The sequence below is a fragment of the Stylophora pistillata genome, chromosome 1 (genome assembly GCF_964205215.1).
Source record: "Stylophora pistillata chromosome 1, jaStyPist1.2, whole genome shotgun sequence".
Taxonomy (NCBI): domain Eukaryota; kingdom Metazoa; phylum Cnidaria; class Anthozoa; order Scleractinia; family Pocilloporidae; genus Stylophora; species Stylophora pistillata.
This window is the reverse complement of record NC_142519.1, coordinates 8,765,476-8,777,975: the sequence shown is the minus strand read 5'-3', so window position 1 is coordinate 8,777,975 and position 12,500 is coordinate 8,765,476. Positions and strand designations below refer to the sequence as shown.

General features: G+C 38.6%; 2 protein-coding genes across 2 annotated transcripts; one reads left to right on the top strand and one right to left on the bottom strand.

Moving 5' to 3' along the window:
* The first annotated feature begins 1,035 nt into the window (after positions 1 to 1,035).
* Positions 1,036 to 2,385, top strand: LOC111326713 (adenosine receptor A2a-like). The gene has a single exon (XM_022930770.2). The coding sequence runs from the start codon at positions 1,348 to 1,350 to the stop codon at positions 2,308 to 2,310; it is 963 nt and encodes a 320-aa protein (XP_022786505.2). The 5' UTR covers positions 1,036 to 1,347; the 3' UTR covers positions 2,311 to 2,385.
* LOC111326711 (CUE domain-containing protein 2-A) lies at positions 2,371 to 11,988 on the bottom strand. The gene is made up of 9 exons (XM_088734396.1): positions 11,799 to 11,988; positions 11,577 to 11,648; positions 9,336 to 9,467; positions 8,768 to 8,853; positions 7,960 to 8,227; positions 6,600 to 6,789; positions 5,218 to 5,294; positions 4,847 to 4,907; positions 2,371 to 3,768 (listed from the first exon to the last, which is right to left on the bottom strand). Exons 2-9 carry the CDS (start codon positions 11,642 to 11,644, stop codon positions 3,622 to 3,624), a joined length of 1,029 nt encoding a protein of 342 aa, XP_088590522.1. The 5' UTR covers positions 11,645 to 11,648; positions 11,799 to 11,988; the 3' UTR covers positions 2,371 to 3,621.
* Between the last annotated feature and the right edge of the window lie 512 nt (positions 11,989 to 12,500).

Here is a 12,500-nt window from a genome sequence, read left to right as displayed (position 1 = left end):
AAAAGAAAGAACATTCACCCGATAAGCCCATCATAAAGCGTTTCTGAACAAAGTAGAGTTCTGCTATTCATTTCATTCTACCGTATACGAACTGCATTAAGATTTCATTTATTTCTAAGTGACTTAACTTAATTTACTGACTTCCGACAGAGAATGTGATCAATGAAACTAAAGGTGTTACGTTTGCTTGGAAGAAATCCCTGTTGTAATCATTCGGTGAACTTAACTAATAGTGCCAACACCTTCGAGACATTGAAACACTATCTTGCAGGGATTACACGAGAGTCATTTAGGAAGTAAGCACATTTTCAACGAAAACAAAGGCCGATAAGATAAGAGAAATTTCTTGAAATTATGCTTTATCATTCGGTCCCAGGCCACGAACCCCGCTAATCTACCGGTCTGAGAGACATCAAAATTTATTACATTTCGAAGTGCAAGCTTTTTATAGCTCGCTTGATAAAAGTAATTACGTTATCGTATCAGAAAATCTACGAAACTGGAGCAAATATAACTTTTCATTGTCTTAAACGCGACATAAAAACACGGACGTGAAAGCGTGTCTTGCACGTCTCTTTTTTGTCCTCTTGTAACTGTAAGATGTTTGCACTAACCAAATGAATAAAAAGACAGCTGTAAAATACTCTGCAATCGCAATTCATCCATCTCTCTACCTTGTCCTTGACTTTGAGGATGCTTATTTCAATAAAAATAAAAAGATTGACGAGATTTCATGGTTCTGAAAACCTCGACGTAGATAACAAGTCATATTTCCTTCTCTCACCAGATAGCAGCATTATTCTTAAATCTTTTGAACACCTTGTTTTTACATATTTAATTCTTTTAAACTAATTTATAAATTCTATTTGCTACTTTGGAACAATCAAAATCTTACATAAGAAAAAAAAGAATTAACAAGGGAACTGCGAACTTTAACTCTCCATTAAAGTTAATCCTACCTAAAGCCCTTGCATATATTTCAAAGAAAATCGTTTTTCATTGGTTACCGTAAGACTTACGCGCGCAGCGCGCCAAGGGGAACTTGTCTACAATATTGGATAAAGCTCTTTCAAAATAACTCCTCTTTTTGCCGCTGGTGATTAGGAAAAGGCGAAAACTTGATGCAACTCTTGCCGGCGAGAAGAGCTAGTGAGTCGGTTGAATTCTATTCCTTGTCTTCCCTGATCACGACGGTTTCTTGTTTTCATGTACAAAGTCCAGCAGATGTAACTGTTATCTCCTTTTCAGGTGATAAGTATTTGCATAAAACAGTTGTGGATTAACTTGTTAGAAGTAATCAAGTCTTGAATTTGAATTTGCGAAGGTCTTTGTGGGTAGCCCTTAGAAATGGTCTCTGCAGAGGTCGAGATACCATTAAGCATTTTGGCAGTCCTTGTCATGTTCACCAATGGTGTAGTTTGCTTTCTGGTGTGTATCAACAAAAATTTAAGGACATACACAAATGGATTTATCGTTTCATTGGCGGTATCTGATATCTTAGTCGGTGTCACACTTTTCCTTCAGTATGCTCTATCCGTAAAAGAAGCAGTGACCCTTAATATCTTATACACGACAGCTTTAGTTGGGAGTGTGGCAAATTTGAGCGCCGTAACTTTCGACCGGTACCTCGCTTGTATGAGGCCCTTCAATTACGCGAGCACTATCGTCAAGTCTTTTTTCCCAATCGTGGCATTTTGTTGGATTATGGCTGTGGTCTGCGCAGTTCTTCCTCTCTCTTGGACTGACAGCGATGAAGCAGGTTTAGCTCTGAGGATATATCAGATTTGTATTCTTCTTCTGGGAATTGCGATACCTTATGTCTGCATCTTTGTTAGTTATGTGCGAATTTCCCGTCAAGTTCGTAAAATTGTGACGAGAGAGAGGAAACTGGTCCATTCTATCAAGGCATGTCCCAGAACAGATTTAAGAGCACGAAGGGTGTCTTCGGAAGCAAAGGTCGCCAAAGTGTTCATTGTGATAGCCGTAATGTTTGTTTTGAGCTGGTTGCCAATTATATGGACTACTTTGGTTTTCGCACTTGGGAAGCCACATCTATTACCCAAGTACGTTGCCTTACTATCGCCATTCACGCTAGCCTTTGGCTCTATTGTAAATCCTTTACTGTACTCATTTATGAAGCCAGACTTTAAGTCTGTATTTAGAAAACTTCTTCATTTGAACAAAGGGCCACAGCGTTCGCGGAGGGAACAGCATCTTTCTCGGAATAACGCGAGTGAATTTCCTGTCCCAAGCGCTATAACAACTCCTACCACATTAAAATTGCAGTCAGTGGCGCAAATAAATATTTAACTGAGCTTTGGTTAACGAATGGAGGAAAGCCTTAAAAAAACTCAACAACAAAAAAAAGAATAATAATAATGCACGGGTGACTCGTTTATTTACCGAATTGTAAAACAAAGAACAGCTGGAAAGGTTAATGAAACGAGGTCTCGATTTTTGAATTAGGGAAAAAAAAAAGATTAAAAAAAAAAGATTTCAGTTCCTCTTACACTCATATCAAAACAGATGATGATTAAGTTTTACTTAATACAATTTACTGACCTTCATCTCAAAAATAAAAAGGCAGATGCCAGGACGACGCATTTAAAATATCAGCGAAATATTAAAATACAGCTTAAGTACGCTTTTAAACTAAGGTTTTGAAATGTGGTGGGTATTAATTAAGATGGCTGTCTTTCACCAAGATGAATATACACTTAACGAAATAGTCAAAACTGCCTTTCAAACTATCCTTTCCAGTTGCTATCAAAGGCTACAGTATATGCACAAGATAGAAAGCTTGCCACGCAATTCAGATTTTAATTGTACTGGCCGTATAAACAAGAGGAAATAAAATCTTATACTGTTAAAAATGTATTAAAATTCGTATTATTGCTTGTAAATGACAAATGCCAACGTAACGACGTAGAATCTGTTTAGAAGGTGCAGCTGTATACATTAGGATTTCACCACAAAAGCAAATATAACATTGTCAAAAATTGACAAGAGCTTTACCATCAAAAAAGAAAAACCAATTGCACGCATTGAAAATCGAGACAATCTTGAAACCCACGCAGAGTGAAAAAGAAGTTGTGAACTGTGTTACGCCACGTTACAAGGAACAAATACGGAAAGTGATAAAGTTTAAATAAAACGATTAAAAATAGCAAATGTAAATAAAGAGAGATTCACATCGAGCTATGACCAAATTTACCGCGACTAATGTCGCTTACGGCGATTTCTTTAGGTAAACAAAATTAAAATTGTATTTCATCTTTGCGAAGGAGAAAGCAGAAGATTACAAAACCTGTAATGGCCCAGGTTCATTAAGTCAGGTGATTTATTATCTATTAGTTGCCCTCAAAAGCAATCCTTTTCATCTCTATATCACTTAATCACGATTAAGGCTCGATCGTCCTTCGCTCTGTCCCAGATCGCTTTCAATTTTGCGACGTTCAAAACTTTAGAAGTTGAACTTGACGTCAAATCCGTGTCGAGAAGACTGCAGTTGAGTTCGCCTGTCCGCACCGTGCAAGTTTCCTGTCATCACATATGTGTAAAAGGCTTGCAGGTCTTCTGCTCGGGTTCAGTTCACCCAAGTTCGGTGTAGAGAATGAAAAATCAGTGGAATCGATATTTCCGTGCCGGTTTGATGTTCACATATGTCTTCTTCATTTCCTCAGATTCCTCTTGCTTCACCAAAGAAAAACGCTCACCCTTAGTGCTAACGACTTGATTGTCTCGATATCGAACCAGTTTCTTTTCATCCTATCACAAAACCAATTAAAAGAAGGCTGATTCAATGACCCTATGTTACCTAGACACGTCAACATCGCTATCAACAATGAAAGGGTATCCGTTTCAGGGGTGGATCCAGGAATTTTTGATTCGGGGGGGGGGGGGGGGGTGTCCAAACTTTGGTTCAGAAAGGACTGTTGGACCGAGGTAAATTACTTCTCCCCCACACCCCCTCCCACCAGTCGCGGTTGCACGTTATATTCCTTGGCCGCTTACCGTTTACTTGGATTCATTAAAAAAAAATCAGCCAGTTAAAAAGTGATATACGATCCTGTCGATGTAAGAATTTCAGTCTCAAATTTGTAAGCGTCAGGTGTGATACCCCCCTATCAGACCTGACGCTTACAAATTTGAGACCCCCCGTCCGGACTTCCCGGACCCTCCCCCTGGATCCGCCACTGCGTTTAAACCTCTCATGAATATCAGACTTTTTAACTTATGGAGGACAAGTCTTCAGCCGGCAATGCCTAAATGTCCTGGCTCGCTAACGACTGAGGTTTCTGGGGATCGTTGATCGAGATTTCTCTTTGTTCCACCCTCGTGACGGAAGTTTAAATCTTTCTCTAGTCGAACATCGAGGTTTTTATTACCCTTAACGTTTTCTTTCAGCTAAAAAAAAAGGAGCATGCGAATATCCCCTAACTCAAGAGTCCTGTAATCTTTTCACTCGTCGAACGTGCATTGAATTTAAAAAAGAAAAATGATTAATCAGTTTTGATCAATAATTAGGATAGATTGAGACTACTAAAAGGGAAAAACAAAACAGAACGAAAAAAATAGCACCAACCTTTCCACCTGTTTGCACGAAATATTACTTGTAACTACAAGGACGTCAGCCTTAAAAACTCTTTAACGCGGCCAAATAACCGTTGACATCATCGAATAAGATGATAAAACCAAATCATCTTGTTAAACCCTCCTCCCCCCAACGCAGCACCACAGTCTCTTTAGAAACTTACTCCATTTCTTCATTTGAACTATGATTAGATAGTTTTTGAAAGCTGTGATTGATGCATTAGCCGAGGACTGCTAACGTGCGCAGTTGTACCTGTTTGTGAAGTACTGGTTGGTGCGTTCTCTCGTCTTGGCTAACTTCAACATACCCGTATCTGTATAAACACAAAGTAAGATTCCAAAGAAATTAAAATTAAAAGTTTTAACTACACCAATGATGAGAAATCCGGAGCTTCCAATTTTTCTTTCTTTCTTTTTTTTTTTTTTTTTTTTTTAATAAAAAAAAAACACTTACACTCTTGGCCTAATAAAGTCTTCAGACAACTCATAATTCCTTTACAGTTTGATCTTTATCATTACCATGTGAGCCATGCCCCATTTTACAAGTAAATTCCCAACTGACATTGGAAATTTTTCATAAAGGAGAGCGGGGGGGGAGAAGCCTTCTATAAACTCTGAACATACTTTGCCATAATCTGTTCTTTAAGACTCTGCTGTCCATCCTGGTGTAGTTGTTCCCTCTTTACACTTGGACGATGGGTCTACAGAAAGTATACTGCATCATATTTTACACCAGTCCATTGTATAATTATTGTTACTTACCTGTTAATGGGACTTACCTGTTCATGAGAGGAGAAAATGTGAAATGCTTTCAACATTTTTTATTTGTTTAAAGTACAATGCTAGGCAACACAGAAGTGTACTAGTTTGAGTTAGCTCTATCCATTGAGCTAACCGCCTCTCGGTTAGCTCACTGGATAGAGCGCTGGACTGATGTGCGGGAGGTCGAGGGTTCGAGCCCCGGCCGGACCAACACTCAAGGTCTTAAAATAATTGAGAAGAATATGCTGCCTTTCTATAACATCAAGAAATGGTTAGATATTCTAGTCGTCTCGGACAGGGACGAATAAATGGAGGTCCCGTCTCCTGCCGGGTTGGGGTAGGAGACGTTAATTTCCCACGCACGAGATTACTGTGTGATGGATGTCCTCCCCTGGGGTGGGATGGGTGGGTTGTTGTCTTGCGTTTTATACATGAGCCTCTGGCTCGGGCAATATGGGTAACCATGCCCCACGTAAAGACATTAAACTTTGATTACTGATAATAAGTGAAATGCACTTTTGATTGAAAGAGTGAGGACTAATATGCGACATTCTTGAGGGAAAAAAACGTTACTCACAGGGCTCGACACTAACTTTTCAACTTACATAGCCAAGTGGCTAGTGACATTAACTTAGACGTTACGACAATTTCACTTTGTTTACTAGGCAAACTGGCGAGTGGAAACTGAAAACCACTAGCCAAAACTGAATTTCTACTAGTCTATGGCTAGTTGGCTACAGTTAATGTTGAGCCCTGACTCAGCAGTAATGACAAGCTATCAGGTCACCCCGGCAAAATGCTGTTAGGAGATCTGCGATGGACTAGAATTTCATGGGGTAAGGGAGAAATGAGGTTTGGCATGTAGAGTTTTTTCTACCTTACAGACCTTACATGTACCAGTCATCTCAGTAAAAAAGTAGAGATACTCTTTGCTGCTCTAGTAGAGGCAAGATTGGTTCATCAGATTTCTTCTCAGTGCATTTACAAGTATGTTGCATAATTGCTTAAGAATGAAATTCTTGTAAACATTAAGATTGAATCTTTTTCTAACTGATAAATTTTCTGATTTAGAACAGCAGAAGTAAAAAGTAAAAAAATGCTGAGAATCAAAACTATATATTACTTTTTATAAAAGACATCTCCATTTATAATGTTCATAGAATATTCATAATTTATATTAAGTGCTGACCCATTTGTGACCTGTGGAGTCAAATTTGAGAAATCTGACAGACGAAAAAGGATACCTTTGGAGAAACATGGTCTACAGTCTGATGAATGTTCTCCTTCCATTCTTTATCGATGTCTTCTTTCTTTAATAGCATCACTTGTACAGCAGACTCAACATCGCCATTTGCCACCATCAGACAGTTTTGTAGTTCTAAAGAACAGGCCTCAGGAAACATCTCTGTTAGCATCGAAATTTCTTCACTTAGGCTGTCAATCAGAGTAAGAAAACAATTTGAGGATTTACCTTTGTAATAAAGGCTAATTTTATATCCTTAAGCTTGCCAAATTCAAATCCAAGACTAGCAAAGGATGAGCTTCATCTAGCATTCAGGTACAGAAACATGAAAACAATTACTTGAATGTCTAAATCCAATTTTAGTATTTATTATTATTTTTTTAGTAATTAAGGATTTGTACAAAGTACTGGAGCAGAAACAATAGGACATAGGTCCCCTACGAGGTTTAAGCACCAACAAATCCACCCATCCAACCCCTGGGGAGGACATCCACCACACAGTAATCTCGTGTGTGGGAAATTAACGTCTCCTACCCCTAACCCTGCAGGAGACGGGACCTCCATTTATTTGTCCCTATCCGAGAAGACTAGAATATCTAACCCTTTCTTGATGTTATAGAAAGGTAGCATATTCTTCTCAATTATTTTAAGACCTTGAATGTTGGTCTGGCCGAGGTTAAAACCCTCAGCCTCCCGCACAACAGTCCAGCGCTCTATCCATTGAGCTAATTGGGAGTCACACAAGTCTCTGGGCTCTAAATTTTAAGTAACTATTAGGTAACCTTCCATAGAGTGCAACGGCAGATTGCATTCTGCCTTTCAAAACCTGCTAGAAGAAATCTCAGCCATATCCTCCTTTGCCTGTTTCAAATGAGATGAAATGTATGAATCTTTTACCTACATGAAAATCTCTTTAAATGAAAAATTTGGTTCACACAATTTAGCCTGCATCCAAGTAATCAAGAAATACTACATGTATTTACTACAGGGTTCATACACTTTTTCAGGCCAAAGATTCAAGGACTTTTCAAGGACTTTTCAAGGACTTTCCAGGACTCTACTTAGAAATTTCAAGGACTTTTTGTAATGACAATTTTACCTCAAACCAAGAAAAATGTTTCTGTTAACATCTATGTTTTGGGTTTACCGATGGTGCAAAACAAAAGCAGATATTTTTCAATGTAGTTCAACAAAAAATCAAGGACTTTCAAGGACCCAAAACGAAATTCAAGTACTTTCAAGGCCTTGAAATTTGCCTCCTGAAATTCAAGGGTTTTCAAGATGCATACCAACCCTGTTACTAGACAGGGCAAAAATATCAGAAATCCAATAAAAAAAAGCTATCAGAAAATGATTCTTACCTTGCATTGCCTGCATTCTCTTTGAGTTCAATATTTTTCTCTGCTTTGAAGTCTTGGTTGCATCCATTCTTTGAAAAAGGTTGAACCTTGGTACTTTCAACTAGGGGACTGTTTACACCCTGTTCATCTGAACTAGAGTGTCCCAGTGAAGTTATTATTTGATGATCTTTAGCAAGATCACTACTTTGAACACTCTCTGCCTCTAAACTGGCCAATGATCTGTGATGATTGTCCTCTCTTGTCACAGTGTAAGCATCTTTGGGGAAGGCTGAAAGTAGTGTGTCACACAATAACCAAAGCTGTACTTACTTGACCTCAAGGGCCTAACCCGTTTATAATATTTACCCTAAAAAGTGTACCACTATAATTTCACTTTTACCAGGTAAAAGCAAAGTATAAGCTGCAGTGTGGGTTTAAATCCTGAATTTGCAACCATACACAACTATCAACTGAAGCAGTTGCTCTCCCCATTTTCAAATGACATATTGCTCAAGCCCTAACAAGCACTGGCAAAAGTTGACTTGTAAGGATTTAGTGTTTAGAGACCTTTAATCGAAACACAGACCTGTACAAAAGCAAATGTTAACCCTTTGATCCCTTGAGTGACCAGCATCTAATTTCTCCCTATAATATCACCCCTGAATCACACATAAAGGTCACAAGAATGTAGAAAATGATCACCAACTAAAGAAGCTCTTGACTGTTAAACAAATTCTCCTTTTCAGCACCTTAGGAAATGTGTAGAGAATAGTATGGAGAATACGCATACTGATGTTAGAGTGTAGAGAGTTAAAAGAACTTGATCTACCTGTGGAGATACTACATGCATTCCTTGAAGTTCTAGTCTTGACTAACTTGTCTGCCAAGTCAAGCATCCAACTTTGAACAGCATCCCTTCATGCAAAGGATCACAAGCTAATCAATAAACCATGACCCAGCACATACTTTCTGTTTGCATTTTACTGATTACTGACCAAAAGTTTAAGTCCTCAGTCATGGACACTAAGATACTCGATTTATTTTTTATCATTTTTTTTTTATTATTCTCAATAAAGTATAATTTTATTTTAAATGGAAATATTTGATGAAAGGGCATCTCAAGAAGTAACTAGCCAGTAAAAACCATCATAAAGCTCTGCTTAGATGGGTATCCAAAAAAATATTCTTCCTGATCCTATATCTAGTGCTAAGTGAAATCTGAGCGACAAGTGATCCAAAACAAACTGGTGAATGGTCATGCTTATTTCATTTGTTGGTGAGATTTGTAAATAGTTGATTTATTTGAAAAGAATGACACATTACATTTACGTTTGACAAAAGAAAATGGAACATACAGGTTGTATTTTCAGTACTTGCAAGTCAAGACAACAAAGCACCTATTGACTGCATCAAACCCTGGGATGTAAGCAGCCATTATTTCAGCAAATTCATCCACATCAAACTCCTCATCTTCACCAAGTTGTTCCAGGACATTTACAATATAACAGAGAACAATGTCATCTACACAACTAGAAAAAAAAAAAAAAATTAATAATGACAAAAACTAAGGTTCATACAGAGATACATAAACAAGCAAGACTCAATAAAACAAATCACACATCAATACAAATGAATAGCCCTTATCGCATTTACGCTCACTGTACGAGAGCTCAGCGGACTTTGAAGTTTTGAAACGAGGTTATCGGGTCACACAGGTAAAACTTTAAGTAAAATTGAAGGAAACGGCTACGTTTGGAGGCACTTTTTTTCATTTTCTGAAGGATACAGTGTGTTCTTGTCATGGTTAGACATTGAATTGTGTACGGGTGCAACAGTCTATTTAGTGAATCGGCAACTGACGAGATCCACAAGATTAGGATTGAAATCGCGGTCTTGCCAAACACGTTCAACTATCAAACCAGAGGCGAACAAAACGCACATAAAAAACCTCTCAAATAAAAAACTCACAAACGACCAGATTAATTTACTGGCAAAAGGGCTTCAATTCATTCCAATACCTGCTACAAAAAAAAACAAATCAGACAACAACTACTGTGTGACTTTGATCAGTTCGCAAGGAGAATGCGTCTGATTTACATATTCCGAGGGGAGGACAAAAAAACCCATCCCTGCCACGTCAAATCTACATGGATACCACCAATACAAAAATCAGTAGCCCTTGAAAGCTATTTAGAAGAGGTTAAAAGCGACCTTTCAGAAATAGAAATTACAAAGCCAAAGATAATTTGCTTCCAGCCAAATGCAAGGCACTGAGGGCCTTGAAACGTGACTCTGAGTTAAACTTCAAAAAGGCCGACTAAGGAACAACAACCGTAGTCATGAACAAATGTGACAAAATTTCGCCATTCCTTTCCGAAATGACAGCCATTCTTTCAATCTCTCTTTCGTGATGCCAGGACAATTACCACCAAGAATTTTAACCTTTTCCTCGGCAGAAAAAAAACGCAGATTCCAGAGTTATATGGTCAGACTTTTCCTCGGCAGAAAAAAATGCAGATTCCAGAGTTATATGGTCAGACATGGAGTGTTTCTGGTGTTTCTCAAGAAACGTTGACCCGATAGCCTCGTCCTGAAACTGTAACTCCGTGGACCCTTTGCATTGTAGACACAAATGCGATAAGGGCTATTCAATTCCTCAAGGATACTTCATATTCCCATTTGTGACGATTTAGTATTAGAAGCATGCATGTATGCATGCAATATATCACTGTGCATGCGCTAATGTTTGGAGCACACAATCCACAGATACATATGCACATATATATGTATTTGCAGGTCCTAGTTTAATGGTTTTTTCAACTTGTAATCGGCCAGCAAGTCAAAGAATTAAAATGGAGCTGTTTTCAACATAATCTCGTTGTTACAACATCATTATGAGCTCTGATGATGTAGAATGTACAAATGCATTCACAGAGCTCATGCAATACATTTCTGGGAGAGAGTGGGGGGTGTTAAAGAGGAATGCATAAGCTACAGCCAACAAGGCAGAGGGGGTGGGGGTGTGTTTGGCAGAACATTTTTTCAAAAAGGTGGGAATAGTCCATTTTACAGTTGCATGCTTGGTTGCCAAGCCTTTGAATGGGAGTGAGGCTAAGGGTGACCTTGTTATGATTCAGACATTGCTGCTTTTCAAATGTAAATTACTTTGTTATCAAGCTAAGTAGATGCTGGTGTCTATCACAACAAGGTCACCTTCAGCCTCACTCCAAATCAAAGGCTTGGCAACCAAGTGCAGAACTGTAAAATTGCCAATTTCTCCTTGTATCTCATTGAAATTACCATTATAACCATTAGCTGAAATCATTTGTTGATATGTCAGCTCGGCATTGATTAAGATATGAAGAACCCGGCAAGTTGTAAAGCACTCGGGAAGCTAACGTTGCTCTTGCTTGGGTCTGAAGTAAACTCTCACTTTTGAGGTCAGAAAACTTCCCACATGCTGCAAATCTCGATCGACGAACACTGACGCAAGAAACAACTTTTATCCGCCCCATAACTTCAAGTCTACCTTAAGATTTGGGTTTTCATGGGTTATCAATCAGTGAAGGGTTCATTTACTTCAGACTTAACTTAGTTTAAATATATACTGGATTTCAAGTATATCACTAAACACATACTTTAAAGTTTCCGCAGGTACTTTCTGCTCTAAAAACTGAATCAGTCCATCTCTCACAGTTTCCTCCATGATTCTGCAGTTTAATGTACGGTGTAAGATTGAAAAAAGCATCAGTGTAACATTTATTAAACTTAAGACAAAAGCACGGAAAACAGCCATCACAAATTTTTCGGGCATCAAGAATGTACACGTGATTTGCAACATTTGATCAAAATAAACTTACTGTACGTTGTTTGTTCAATTACGTTAATGAGCCACAAGGTAAAAAAATGTATCGCGCCCCAAATGTGGACCAAAATTTTGCTGATTCGAGGGAGATTTCTGTGTCACAACACGAAAGAAAGGCCATCGACGGATTCAAAACAATTTCGCTATGTCCCGCCAAAACAAACTTATTTGCTAACTGTCATATATGTTGCATGTATGGTCCCATCGCATCGCAGTATATAATAATAATATGGCTCGATTTTTCTTGATACAGAAAAAGTTAACATACATAATATACCCTATGAGAATTGAATCCGCTGATTAGAAAATTCAAGTCAACGTCGCATCGGGTACATCTCAGGCTCCTCAGGCTGGCTTCTGGCCTACCAATCTATCCCGTCAACCCGTGGCCAAGAACCTAAACTGTTACGTATTGTACTCTCTGAATCAAACACCGGCCCCAGATAAACACCAGGCTCCGGTTGTTCAAAGAGCGGACAACGCTATCCAACGGATAAATCGCTATCCAGAGGATGTGTTGCCAAAACGTACTGTGCTATCCACCGGATAGAGATTTATCCACTGCATAGTGTTATCCATCCGGATAACACTATTGTACTCTCTGAATCGTATTGTACTCTCTGAATCAAACACCGGCCCTAGATAAACACCAGGCTCCGGTTGTTCAAAGAGCAGATAACGCTATCCAACGGATAAA